General features: G+C 43.5%; 1 protein-coding gene across 1 annotated transcript in view; it reads left to right on the top strand.

Moving 5' to 3' along the window:
• PRIM2 (DNA primase subunit 2) overlaps positions 1–14,348 on the top strand; it is a 112,675-nt gene that overhangs the window by 14,780 nt on the left and 83,547 nt on the right. The window contains exon 5 of the mRNA XM_032216834.1: positions 5,147–5,267. Coding sequence (XP_032072725.1) covers positions 5,147–5,267 — 121 coding nt within the window. The remainder of the gene's footprint in view (positions 1–5,146; positions 5,268–14,348) is intronic.

Genomic DNA, 14,348 nt, shown 5'->3' on the forward strand with positions numbered 1-14,348 from the left:
TTCAAATGCAAAAGGGGAAACATTTCTCCTTTTGTTTTGTTTTTAGTTTGTTCAATAGCCCTCTGCCAGTGAACGTGCCCCAGTTTTGGCCACGACAGCCTCCTGCAGCCAGCCCCACCAAGCTCCGTTTTTGCTGGCAGAGGCACTGTGGGCCGGTCTTTTGCTGTTTCAGGGCCGGCCCTGGGCGCCAGATCTAAGCACCCTGCAGACTGGATCCGGTCCATGGGCCTTGAGTTTGACACCCCTGCCCTATGCTGTATGCAACTTTATAAGTAATAGCCAGTTATAGATTTGGTCTACAGATTTGGTCTTCCTTAAGTATAATATCTCTTAGGCTGATGCTGTTATAATGCCTGATTTCTTAAAAAGTCATTTATTGTTGTGAGGGGAAAGTCGTTTTTCTTTGTCAAAAGATCGATAAAACCCTATAAGTAATATTTAATTGTCCAAGAGATAATCCCACATGCTCTTTTAAATACACATATGTGTTCTGACCCCCCTCGTCCTACACCAAAGCACGCCGAGACAAAGATACTGCAAGGATTTATTAACACACAGACTAGACCTTGGCAGCAATCCAGCCTGCCAAGCTAGCCACGATAGCTTCTACAGCTCTAGGAAATACGTTGACTCCTGCGATGAGTGTGTGGAAAGCCATTCCTTTTATAGTCTTGAGAGGAGCCTAATTACCACCAGCTGAGTTCAATTATCTCCTATAATTGCGTAACTGCTCTTTACGCCTATTAGCCCTCTGTTGCCTGGTATCCAGGACCAACTCCCTTGTCTCCTCCCCACTGCTCCAATGCATGACATCAGGATCACACTCCCTTGTCTCCTCCCCACTACTCCAAGGCTTGACGTCGAGGGCATGCTCCCTTTGTCTCCTCCCCACTGGTCCAAGGCTCAGGCGCCTCCTGGTGGCCAACCAGCCTCTCTGCGCCCTGCTCAGAGTCGGAATCCTGTCCAGGATCCTCCACATCTTCCAGAGCCGGCTCATAGGGCCCCTCGCTGTCGGAGTCTGGTGGCAGCTCCAATGGCTCCTGCTGGGCCACAACACATATGTATGACTACCTATGACTACAATTGAGCCCGAATTTTGTATTGTTAAGTTAAGACAGTTTTTAAGTGAGTTTTGACACGTTTTATGACTTTTCTTGCCACAGTTGTTAAGTGAATCACTGCAGTTGTTAAGTTAGTAGCACGGTTGTTAAGTGAATCTGGCTTCCCTCATTGACTTTGTCAGAAGGCTGCAAAGGGGGGTCACATGACCCAGGGACACTGCAGCCGTCATAAATATGAGCCCGTTGTCAAGAGTCCAAATTTTGATGATGTGACCATGGGGATGCTGCAGTGGTTGTTAAGTGTGAAAAAGGGTGATAAGTCACTATTCGGCGCTGTTGTAACTTTGAATGGTCACTAAACACATGGTTTGTAAGTTGAGGACTACCTGTATATGTATGCACACTGCAATGAGCATCTTAAAATAATTTTCACAGGCAAATAAGCACTATTTTATGGTTCCACCACAAATCCGCGAAGCCCTTATCCGCGGAGACATAAGCGCGAAGACTAATTCGCGCCATTCGAAGCGCTAAGGAAAAACGCGACCCTACCAGGGTGACATAATCGCGGAGGGCAAATCCGCGCATTCCCAAGCACTCAGTACCCTAAACCTAACCCTAACCCTAAACCTAAACCTAACGCTAAACCTAACGCTAAACCTAATGCTAAACCTAACCCTAAACCTAACCCTAAACCTAACCCTAACCCTAAACCTAACCCTAAAACAAACCCCTAAACCTAATCCTAACCCTTACCTTAATTGAAATTGGCTTTCTGCTGCGGCGCCATTTTAAAGCGCCCTTCTGTTGCCGCGCTGTTGTCGCGGCGGTGATGACATGCGGTGATGACGTCGTGGCTTTAGCGACGCGATTTTATCACCGCTATTTTGACGAGCGCGGTCATGCCATGCTATTTTATGATTTCTCTCTCTCTCTTTCTCTGGGAAGTAGTAGATAGAATCTGCATTTAAGCTTATATTGGGGAAAGTTATTTCCATTTCATTCATTTCATTTAATTTATTTGGTTTGTATGCCGCCCTATTCCCGAGAGACTCAGGGCGGCTAACAATAAAAAGGGGAGGGGATACAAAAAAAAAACAAAAAAAAAAAAAACAGCAATTTAAAATTCAACAACAGTAGTACCTCGAGTGGGGCTGGATAATTCAACAGCCCCCACGCCTGCCGGAACAGCCAAGTCTTAGTTGCTTTGCGAAAGGCCGGAAGGGTAGTGAGGGTCCGGATCTCCACGGGGAGATCGTTCCAGAGGGTCGGAGCAGCCACAGAGAAGGCCCTCCCCCGAGGGGTCGCCAGCCGACATTGGCCGGCGGATGGAATTCGGAGGAGGCCTAGTCTGTGGGATCTAATCGGTCTTTGGGAGGTGATTGGCAGGAGGCGGTCTCTCAAGTACCCAGGTCCGATACCATGTAGGGCTTTAAAAGTAACGACAGCATGTATGTGTTATGGCTTAAAAGTTAGATAGCTCAAATTGAGTGTTGAAAGAAATGTCCTTTTGGGTTCAGCTCCAAGTGGGGAAGAAGACACTGGAGACATGGAGGCTGCGTGGAAAGATGGTTTTAATGGTGGGCAGGACCACATGGCTTGAGCCCTGACCAGAAAAGGTGATCACATGCTTCAATGTTGGTGGAGAAGAAGAGAGAAGAGGTGAGGAAGGGGCTTGCTAGGCTTTTTATACCCTGTTCAGTCCCACCTCTCTGTTTCCTGTTCCTGTGTAAGAAATGTATTCTGACTGGTTGTCAGTCTCCCATGGTGCCATGCAGGGGCTACTCTCTAGGCTGTGATGAGTTCTCAGTTGCCTTGTGGTCAGTTGAGTAATATCCCTTCCCCCTACAGCTGCAGTGAGGAGAAGTCTTTATTATGTAAAGTGGGCTAGCCTGGCCTTCTTAATGGCCCATTAGCTGGGGATGGGCAGAAAGCTATAGGCAGGTATTCTGTCTTTGAAACATGTTTCTTTTCACATCCAGAGAAATATTCTGCCTTTTCAATATTTCCTAGGATATTTCATTTTTCTGGGAGAGGGCTGGATGATAACTTCCCACATGAGGAAATCGTTCTACCAACAAGCTATCAGAAGAATCCTGGCTTTTCCATCAGGAGTTTCAGCAAGAATTAGCATTATGTCGTTGCCTTTAGGATTTAGTGTCAGATGCTTATAATAAATGTTCAATTCTTCAAATAACCTTTTTGTATCATGTGGTGTCCTATCGTGTGGTTCACAATAAGTCAAAACATGCACAATTTCACAATGTATGTGATAGTGTGGTCTGTTAGATATTTTAGTAGTTGAGCAGTGCCATCATGAGGCCAAAGCTTTACACTGTCAACTGCTTTTATTCACAACTATTTGATATTGTACTTTGCTATCACAGTTATTTGTTCTTAATTTTTTTTGCCTTATGAACAAAATAGAATACTGTCGCTGGCTATATATTTGGCATATTCAACATGTAAGTTGAAACAAAATGCTGCGATGCTAAAAGGTTTTTTCCTGTGTGTGACTTCACACATTTTTATTGAATGTAAAAATAATACAATTGATTTCAAAAATAATTTGTTTAATATGATGCAACTATATCGGTATTATGTAAACTACTTTAAAGAAATCTTGTTTTCAAGATGGAGAAAAAATTAACAACAGTGGAAAGAGGAAAAATAACCCAAGGAATTAGGAAAAAAACCCGAACACCTCTAAATTAAACTGAAAATCAATTTAAAAAAACGAAACACCTAAATGCCTAAATTATATTTATTTCTGTATAGATAGAAATACATTTATATAGCTATACATCAGTTTTCCAGTTTGTTTATATAGATAATATAAATCAAGCCATAGTATAATATATAAATGCTGCTCTACATGCATAAAGAATATATGTAATATTCTATGCACGCACAAATTAGAGATTACATAATTTTATTCGATTTCCCTATATTGTGACTTTATTTTAAACAAATATTTGAACCTAGGTTATATAGAATGGTCCGTATGGTCCAGTCTTGCTTGTCTGAAAGTATAGAGTTTATACAGACTAGGATACTGTACAGCTGAGTTTCTATGAGTACATGATATGACATGGGTCAATTATCCAAGTATAATATATCCAAAGGTTTTCGTAGTTTGAAAGATTTGAAATTTGAGGCATATAATTTAACAAAATATTAATATTTCCTTCTCTATTTTGTGATCATAAGGCACATACTTAATATTCCATAAAGGCTGAAGATATTGTTTGAGTAATATAGGATATTTTGATTCTGTAATTCAAATTTCTTGGGTTTTGTCCAAATTTATTTTTGATTTTTTAAAAAAATGGTATTGTTAGAGTGTCATTTTCATAGTAGAAGATTTAATACCTAATGGTCTTTTAGAGAGTGCAAGAGCATCAGGGCCAGTATAAATCAGGGCCAGTATAAACAGTATAAATAAATGTTTGAATTCTGCTTTTCTAAGTAAATTCTGCTTTGGTACAATTTCTTGCCTGGTTGAACAAAATAACCATTTAAAAATTATATCCTGTATTCATAAAATATCAGTCTCCAGCTCACTGTTGTCTTATAGGACTTACAAACTGTATTTTGTTCCAATTAGCTGTAAAAATAGAAAGTTAAATGTAGTGAATAAGCTTTTTTCCTATCTCATTGAAATCTCTAGAGCAGGGGTGTCAAATTCGATTTCATTGAGGGACGCATCAACCTCAGTGGGTGTGGCCAGATTGGACACGGCCAGCTCAACGTCACTTGTGTCAGAGGCGCCTGTGGGGGCCCGAGCACTCTGCCAGCCAGCGAAAGCGGGCTCCCGAGCTCCGTTTTTGGCTGCAGTGGCTTCCTGCAATCTCTGCCAGCGAAAATGGAGCTCAGGAGGGCCGCACGCGAGCTCCGTTTTCACTGGCAGAGGTGCCGCAGGCTGGTTCTTGGCTGTTTCCAGAGCTGTTTCCGCGGGATAGATCTAAGCACCCTGCAGGCCAGATCCAGGCGCCGGGGGGCTTCAGTTTGACACCCCTGCTCTAGAAAAAACTCTGATTTATTGTATGTGTCTAAATCAACTGCATTTCATTGTTCGATTATAGGGAGGAGCTTAAGAGATGGTTTATCCAACAAGAAATGGACCTCTTCCGTTATCGATTCAATCAGCTATCTCGTCCATTAGTTGAAAAGTTTCTCCAGTATGCTAACTTGGGGTATGATATTGTAAGTACTGAATAACTCCATAATTGTTTTCAGTTTCAAAACTCTTACAAAATGAGGGTGCAAAAATAATTGCTGGTGTTGGGCTCCTGTTCATTTTTATTTGCTACTTTGCTATTTGTTTTTAGCAAATTAAAGGATAAGGAACAATAGAAGCAAAAATGAAAGTGAATTGTGTGATATTGCTACTTATCTTTCCTGAAGTGTATTTGTTTTTTTTTTTTTTTTCCTTCTTCAGGCTGGCTCTTCTTTAAACTGTACTGGCATCTTAGTTTTTCAGATTTGTACACAATTTTTTTCAGTACATACAGACCAGTGGTGGGTTTCAAAAATTGTTCGAACCTACTCTGGGGGTGTGGCCTCCTTTGTGGGAGTGGCTTGCCACCCATGTGACCGGATGGGAGTGGCTTGCCACCCACGTGACCGGATATAACGATGCCGACGACACTTGTCAGAACCCCCTTAAATTACCTCACACCCAGCCCTGGCCTGCATAAGAATATGATGTAAACTTGTTTTTTAAAAGGCATCTTTGGTTTGCGTTAAAACAACTTCAACACACACAATGTTCTGATTGCACCACAAACGCAGTAGTCATCCTTACCTTTCACAGAGGCACTGAGTTTTATAAATATGAGCATGATAGTGTAGAATAATCATATCCAAGGACCAGTGGTGGGTTTCAAAAAACTTTTGGAACCTCTTCTGTAGGTGTGGCCTGCATTCCGGGTCCACTGGTAGAACCTCTTCTAACCGGTTCGGTAGATTTGACGAACCGGTTCTACCGAATAGGTGCGAACTGGTAGGAACCCACCTCTGATACAGACCTAGGGTTCAGTATGCATGCCTCTAATGCTGTTCAGAGTACCTTAGTTATATCGAAGAAGGAAGACAATGCCCTGAATAGTCAGTTGGGGGAGCTAATGCTCTGCGTTTCATTACTGACAAAGTGGATAAGGAAGGAGGAAGAATAAAACGGGGGGTGGGGGGGGGTGGTGGGATGCAGACGTTAGTGAAATTTGATTTTTCTCCAGGTAAGCTGCTCTTCGGTTTTGTTGCTGTCAGTTTTTTTTAAAGAATTTTTTTGGGGGGGAGAGTTTGCTTAGGCAACGCAAGTGGCATTTGGGCAGTTTGCTCTTCATCAATGAATCGCTCTGGCCTCTTTCCCTTAATTTTGTATCTATTTTAATTGACAAATAGTACAGCAGTGTGTACATGAATGCTGGTAATTCAGTTTCTCAGTTATGAATTTTCTTTGCAAGTTCTAGCCTGATAAAGGAGTTTCTGACAATAGGTCATCTAAAGCCTTGAAGTGCTTGATAATTTTCATTTTCTTTGGACTTTTGCAATATGGTTTCCCAACCATATGAAATCAATCAACATTGCATTGCTCAATTTGGATTCGTTTGATTATTATCTGCAAATAATTAGAAAACTCAAACCTGGATCAGGCTCAGCATGTCTAACCCATATCCCCCTAATTCAATTTCAATTTCAATTTATTAAATTAATGAGAAATTCCCAAGCAGTATATGAAAGTAATAACAGCAACGAAAAAAGGCAGCCGCTAATTGTTACTGATCCATCAGTAACACAAAAATTAGCCTAGAAAAACCTTCTTTTGGAAACTGCCCTACCAAAAATAGCAATAGCAGTTAGACTTATATACCGCTTCATAGGGCTTTCAGCCCTCTCTAAGCGGTTTACAGAGTCAGCATATCGCCCCCACAGTCTGGGTCCTCATTTCACCCACCTCGGAAGGATGGAAGGCTGAGTCAACTTTGAGCCGGTGAGATTTGAACCGCCGAACTGCAGATAGCAGTCAGCTGAAGTGGCCTGCCGTACTGCACCCTAACCACTGTGCCACCTCGGCTCTAAAATGTTTTAGTCAGTTCAAAACTCTGAAGAGCAGTTTCTTTGCTGAAAAAGCAAAACTTTTCCATGAGGCTCCAATTGTTTTGATTTCCTGCATTTTCAGTTTTCCTTCCTGTGGTATCTTGTACCTGGTTTATTTAAAAAAAAAAATAAACAACCAGTACAAACCGTAGCTTAATGTGTTACGTTAATGCATCTGTTATCACTGAACACGCATACTTCGTCCCTTATATATTTCATTAGGGCAGGTTTTCAAAGTCAGAGAAATACTCAAATATATCTAAGCATTTTGGATCGGGAGGCTCCACTCTTAGTCACTCAAGTCCTGGTCACTTCCAGAATGGATTACTGTAACATGCTGTACATGGGGCTACCCTAAAGAGTACCTGTAACAGTGGTGGGTTGCAGGCGGTACGCCTCGGTACGGGCGTACCGGTGCCTGCCTGGAGCACCGGGTACCATTCTGGTATGCTGCTCTGGAGGGCCCACCCACCCGCCTAAGCTCCTTACCTGTCTTTAAACTCTTTAGTGCTTCCGTGCACGCACACAGCGCGTACAGCACCTGCACGACGCTCCGCCAAGCAGCTGGAGTGTCGCGGAGGCGTTGCTGGATAGTAAGACGCATGCGTGCACTGGTTGCAACGGGATCCGGACTGGTTGCAACATGATCCGGAACCCACCACTGACCTGTAAGCTGCAGCTGTTACTGCAGCCGAGGTGGCGCAGTGGTTAGAGTGCAGTACTGCAGGCTACTTCAGCTGACTGCTAGTTCGGCAGTTCGGCTGTTCAAATCTCACCGGCTCAGGGTTGACTCAGCCTTCCATCCTTCCGAGGTGGGTAAAATGAGGACCCGGATTGTTGTTGTTGGGGGCGATATGCTGACTTTGTAAACCGCTTAGAGAGGGCTGAAAGCCCTATGAAGTGGTATATAAGTCTAACTGCTATTGCTATTGCTATCGCTAAAATGCAATAGTGTGAATAGTTATGTCGTGTGCTCCACGATCAATGCATATTACACCACTGCTCCATAAGCTGCATCAGTTGCCAGTTTGCTTCTAGGTTTAATTCAAGCTGGCACTGACCTATAAAGCCCTACATAGCATGAAGCCAAGTTGGGGGACTTTCTTCCCCTGGTTAGATCTTCTTGTCTCATCAGAATTGGCAGGAGAGGCATTTTATGGGTCCCATCAGGACCAGGGAATGCCATCTGATAAGACCCAGGAGAAGAACATTTTCTCCACCAGCGACTACCCTGAGATTAACCTACTGGCGCTTTGGAAGGCTCTTAACACATGGTTTTGTCATTGGGCCTGGCGATCCAAGGGTGGTTTGCAGCTGTTAGCTGGGTTTCATTTCATTTCATTCATTTCATTTATTAAATTTATAGGCCGCCCAACCCGGGAGGACTCCGGGCGGCTTACAACGAAAGAAGAAAAAAAGAAAAGCAAAATAAGTAAAAAATAGTTTAAAATTCACAACACACATACGTTGTAATCGGGGCTGGATCTTAACACTAAGGTCAACAGCCCCAGGCCTGCCGGAACAGCCAGGCTTTAACGGCTTTCCTGAAGGCCATGAGAGTGGGTAAGGTCCGGATCTCTGGGGGTAGCTGATTCCACAGGGTCGGAGCAGCCACAGAGAAGGCTCTCCTCCGGGGGCCCGCCAGCCGACACTGTCCGGTAGGGAGGTGTATGGCAGTAGGCGGCAGTAGGGTTATATTGTTAGTTATTGTATGGATGATACGTCCTTGCAAGCTAATTTTTAAACCTTTTTTCATTGGTTTTTAATGGTTTTAATTTTAGATGTTTATTTGGGACTATTTATCGTGCACCGTTAAGGATTTAAGGATGTGTGCTGCCCGGATCACGTATGTGTGAGATGAATGTCTAAATAAATAGTGTCTTATATTTCAGAAATTAACTTCTGAATCTTGTTAAACACTATTATCTCTGGGTCTAATGTGATTCTAAGTGAGGGCTATTAGATTAATTATAGATCATTGTATTTTTTTAATTTCTCATCAGGGACGTGTAGTTGCCTGAGGCCCTCACCGTTATGGATGCATCTCATTTCAGTCCAGCTTCTCAATAATTATATCTATAAGTAAGGACTTGAATTGTGCTTATGTGGTCGCCAAAGCACTCTAATCTGCTACAATCATACATAGGCAATTTGGTGCCTAGTCTCTTTTGGCAGTCTTCCATTTAATGAAACTTACCAAATGTAATCACTGCCCATCTCCTGTCCTTTTGGAACATTTCCTCCATGAATGTTGTTTAGTCTGCTGTCGATTTTGAATGACGGGAAGACAGATGCCAATTAAAAGCAAGAGCGGTGCTGAAAAATAATGGTATCAGCTGTCCATTAACTAAGCTCAACAGGGTAATCACTGTACATCAAGCCCCAGAACTGGCACAGTGACTAGAGAATAGAAAAAGTACTCTTAATTCTGGGTAGCTTAAGCAATATTGCGAGCGATTGTGGGTGCACCTCGGTACACCCACGTTACACCTATCCTCCGCGAGCTGCACTGGCTGCCTATTGGTCTTCGGATACGCTTCAAGGCGCTAGTCGTCACTTATAAAGCCCTTCATGGTATTGGACCTGGGTACTTGAGAGACCGCCTGCGGCCAATTACCTCCAATAGACCGATTAGATCCCACAGATTAGGCCTCCTCCGAATTCCATCCACTGGCCAATGCCGACTGGCGACCACCCGGAGGAGAGAATCGGTTTACTCTCAGCTGATCTTCGGACCTAGTGGTTCGCCCGAACTGGGCTGAACAGGTAGAATCCCACCCCTGGTGGGACTGCTTTGAAGATCACCCAGAAACTTCGGTTTACTGACTAATCCCAGTATCATCATATAGAAACATTGTTATTGGAGTACATGGGTTAGTCTTGTTATTTCTGAATGCAATTGAAGCAGCTGGTTATTGCTTACAAAGCTCTGCATTGCTACTTCAGCTGACTGCAGTTCCGCAGTTCGGCTGTTCTAATCTCACCGGCTCAAGGTTGACTCAGCCTTCCATCCTTCCGAGGTGGGTAAAATGAGGACCCGGATTGTTGTTGGGGGCGATATGCTGACTCTGTAAACCGCTTAGAGAGGGCTGAAAGCCCTATGAAGCGGTATATAAGTCTAACTGCTATTGCTATTGCTATTGGGGTTTATCTATCGCGGAGACAATTGCAAATTCTGCCTTTGTAACTTGGATAAAAACAAAGATTGCCTCCTGAAAGTCCCTTCCTTTCAGGAGGTCCAACGGAGGGTGCACACAGAGGCAGACATTGTGACGGATGGTTCTCCTCTTTTAGACCAAACCAAGCCTTACTTTCATGGCCATCCAGAGATAATGCTAAGACCTTTAAGGTTCTTAGAGCTTTAACCTTAAGAGGTTAAAGAGACTGAAGTCAAATCCATGCCAAATATGCAGATGTTGCTTGATATTGTTGTGAGATGTCATCTTGGTTTTGTGTTACGATTTTAGTCTGAATTCTTTTCCATTTTGTTGTTGTTGTTGTTATATTGTGGAGGATTTGGGGTACATTGCCTGTAATCTTTCCATTGTGACAGGATATAAATCTTAGAAATAGACTAAAATTTGCCCAGTCACAGACTCATAGTGTTGGAAAGGCCAGATGTAAGAAGACAAAACGCAGAAGCCACATGGCTTTATTTTCTATATAAATCTTGTTTAATAACCAAACGGTTTAGATAGAATACCTATTACTTCCAGGGAATGTGCCACTGGCTGGCTTGCTTTGTATTAAAACACAGTTCTTGTCTTTCTCTTAGATGTTATTTTTTTAAAGCATATCTTCTGTTCCAACTTTTGGCACCTATACCACCATGCTGCCAGCTTGTCCCTCCTTTTCCTTTTCCTTCCTACAAAAGAAAAAAAGATAGAAGAAGCAGTTGCCTTGGCAGTAACCTCAAATGCTTGAAGCCAAGGTCTCGGCTTTTGTTTAGCTTTTCACACTTAAATTTGCACGCTGTGCCCCAGAGATGCCTTAATGAGGGAAACTGGTAGGTTTCTACAAGGCAGGCCTTTAATGTGAAGTGTGTCCTGCAATCCTGGAAAGGTGGGGTAGGAAGCAGTGGCGTGGAGGCAAGGGAGGCAGGGCCTCACGACTGTCATCATGAAAAGAAAAGAAAAATTAAAAGGAAAAAGGCTGAGCTAGTTGCTGCCAGAGTCACAGTGGACGACTCAGTGCTTAACTGTTTAAAAAAGCCTCTTAAAAAAGCGCCCTCTACAGGAGGAGGCGGGAGAACCACGTGCCTCATTTAGTCTGACTTTATGATCACCCGAGCAGAGTTAAGCAAGGGTTAAAAGGCGAAAAATTCCTTATGTAGATGAGGCACGTGGTTCTCTTGCCTCCTCCTGTAGAGGGCAGTTTTTTTAAGAGGCTTTTTTAAACAGTTAAGCAGAGTCATCCATTGGGGACTCTGGCAGCAGCTGACCCAGCCTGACCTCAGCAGCTTTTGCCTTTTTCCTTTTACATTTTTACATTTTCATCATGGCAGGCAAGAGCAGAGTTGAAATCCTCTGTGAAACAGCTGGAAAAGGTATGTGGGTTGGAAGGAGGGGGAGGAATTCAAAATTAATGTAATTTGTAAGTAATTGTATTATTGTAAGTAATGTTTGTGTGTGTGTGTGTGTGTGTTTTACCCGTCTCTGCTGGCGCGCGGGCTGGCACTTTTTTTTATGTTGGACATAGCAGCAGGGCTTTTGGACATAGCGGCATGGCGGCTTTTGCCTCTAGCGCCTGGGCAGCAGGGCGGCTTTGCTTCCATCCAGCATTGATTCTTTGAAGCTTTCCATAGGTCCTCTCTGCTTTTAAAGTCTTCCGTTGGTGTAAGGAAGTTTTTCCTCTATGGCGGACACAGCGCCGGGGCGTCCAAAAGCCTCTATGGCAGACATAGCGCCGGAGCGGCCAAAAGCCTCTTTCTTGACACCGGGCAAAACCCGCTTTCTTTCTTTTTGCCTCACCAGCCATAAACCTCACCGCACGTCACTGGTAGGAAGAGACAGCTGGGAATTGCTAATTGCAGCTATATCCAGCATCAGAAAGGAAGCAAATTGTTGGCAATGTCACGGAAGACCAGGCAGGTGCTAGAAAAGTCGATATGGGGGACTTTGATTAATCGAAGCAAAGATGGGTAAGAAACATCAGTGGGATGTGCGGTGGCATAGATGCACCAAGTTTGGGGGATTGCAGTTGAGAAAAATCGTGGCACGACAAAACCGCGCTCGTCAAAATCACGGTGATAAAATCGCGGCGCTAAAGCCGCGACGTCATCACCGCACGTCATCACCGCCGCGACAACAGCGCGGCAACAGAAGGGCGCTTTAAAACGGCGCCGCGGCAGAAAGCCGACTTCAATTAAGGTAAGGGTTAGGATTAGGTTTAGGGGTTTGTTTTAGGGTTAGGTTTAGGGTTAGGTTTAGGGTTAGGTTTAGGGTACTGAGTGCTTGGGAATGCGCGAATTTGCCCTCCGCGATTATGTCATCGTGGTAGGGTCGCGTTTTTCCTTAGCACTTAGAACGGCGCGAATTAGTCTTCGCGCTTATGTCTCCGTGGAAAAGGGCTTCGCGGATTTGTGGTGGAACCGAGAAAAATAGGAAAGAGGGATGGGTAGTATGGCAGGAAAGAGAGAACCATGGCCCTCTCAAAGCATAGTGCCAGCAAAGTTGCTTTGTTCCTAATTCTATGTTTCTGCTATTCCAACATGTAGCCATAGGTCTTCTCTACACATTTTGCACATTTTTATTATCTTAGTTCTATAATGTGCAGAGATATCTGTGTTGACAATGGAGAAGTTTAATGAAGTTAGGCTCTGAGAATATTGTCTTTGGCTGGGCTTGCTGTGGGCATATGGTAGAGTTTCAACAGTTTTGGTAAAAGCAAAATGTGTTTGAAGTCTAACTGGACAGCTGCCTCCTCTTACTTCCATAAACATAATGGAAGCAACTTAGGGTGGAAAAAAACACCATGCTCATTAAGAGTTTCAATTTGTTAATTTTCTGTGTTTGATGAGAAACAGATGCTGATTTTCAAGAGATATCTAAATAGATCCTCCTAGGAGTGCTTTTATAGTCAGCTGCAAATTGTAAAAATAATTCAGAACGAACCAAAACGTAACTATACACATTCTGTCTTAAATGCAAAGACATGTTTTTTTTTTTTACAAATATACATTTTTTAAAAAAATAATTTAAATAGGCTACTTCTGTGGTGGTGAACCTGTGGCACGCGTGCCAGAGGTGGCACGAAGAGCCCTCTCTGCTGGCACATGCGCTGTCGCCCCAGATCTTCGTGGAGTTTCTTTCGTGAGCTTCTGTTTCTGTGCAAACAACGAAACAGAAGTTCACAAAAGAAAAAAAAAGATCTTACCTCTCGCCGCGCTGCTGGTGTTGGAATGTCCTGCCTCCCACCGGTCTTCAAGTCTCTGCTGAGCATGCATGCATATCCGCACATGTGCACATTTGTGCATGCGAATATTTGTGTGTGTCAGTGCATGCACACATTCACACATGTCTGTCCATGTGCACATTCACATGCCTGCATGTGCACATTTAAGCATGTCTGTGCATGCGCACATTCACACATGTCTGTGCATCAGCTCATTTGCATGTGCACACACCTTTCAGTTTGGCCATGCATGTGTGCAGTTTGGGCATTCGGTGTCTAAAAGATTTGCCATCACTGGACTACTTGATAAAACTGGGCTTCATAACGGAAGATTCACATGGCACCAATACATGGCATGCTGACTTCAGGGGAAGAAATGGCTGGTGCATTGTGGCTCCATGCAACGTGTTGAAATCCACACCATCGTTCCCCTCCCTCCATGGTAGCAGCAACACATTTAAACCAACCACTTGACCAGCTCTTATTTCCATTTGTGATCCTCTCTGACAAAACTGCAACCCAAGTAGTGGCCAGTTATACTTTTGATCAAATGATATTCACCATAGAGAAGAAGCCACCAGCAGGAAGGTCTTTTCGCGGGGGTCTCACAATAGATTAATCCTAATAAATGTTAAGTCCTTTTTTAGCTATGAAGAATAGCTATTGGATCAGCACCTTTGACAGCAACGGATGAGTTTCCTTCAATCCTTAGTTAAAGAAGTTTTAAATACAAATGTAAGGACTCAAAACAACAACAATACAAATGCACAATATGCTCAGAGCAGGGGTGGGTTT

The sequence above is a fragment of the Thamnophis elegans genome, chromosome 4 (assembly GCF_009769535.1).
Source record: "Thamnophis elegans isolate rThaEle1 chromosome 4, rThaEle1.pri, whole genome shotgun sequence".
NCBI classification, from domain to species: Eukaryota; Metazoa; Chordata; class Lepidosauria; order Squamata; family Colubridae; genus Thamnophis; species Thamnophis elegans.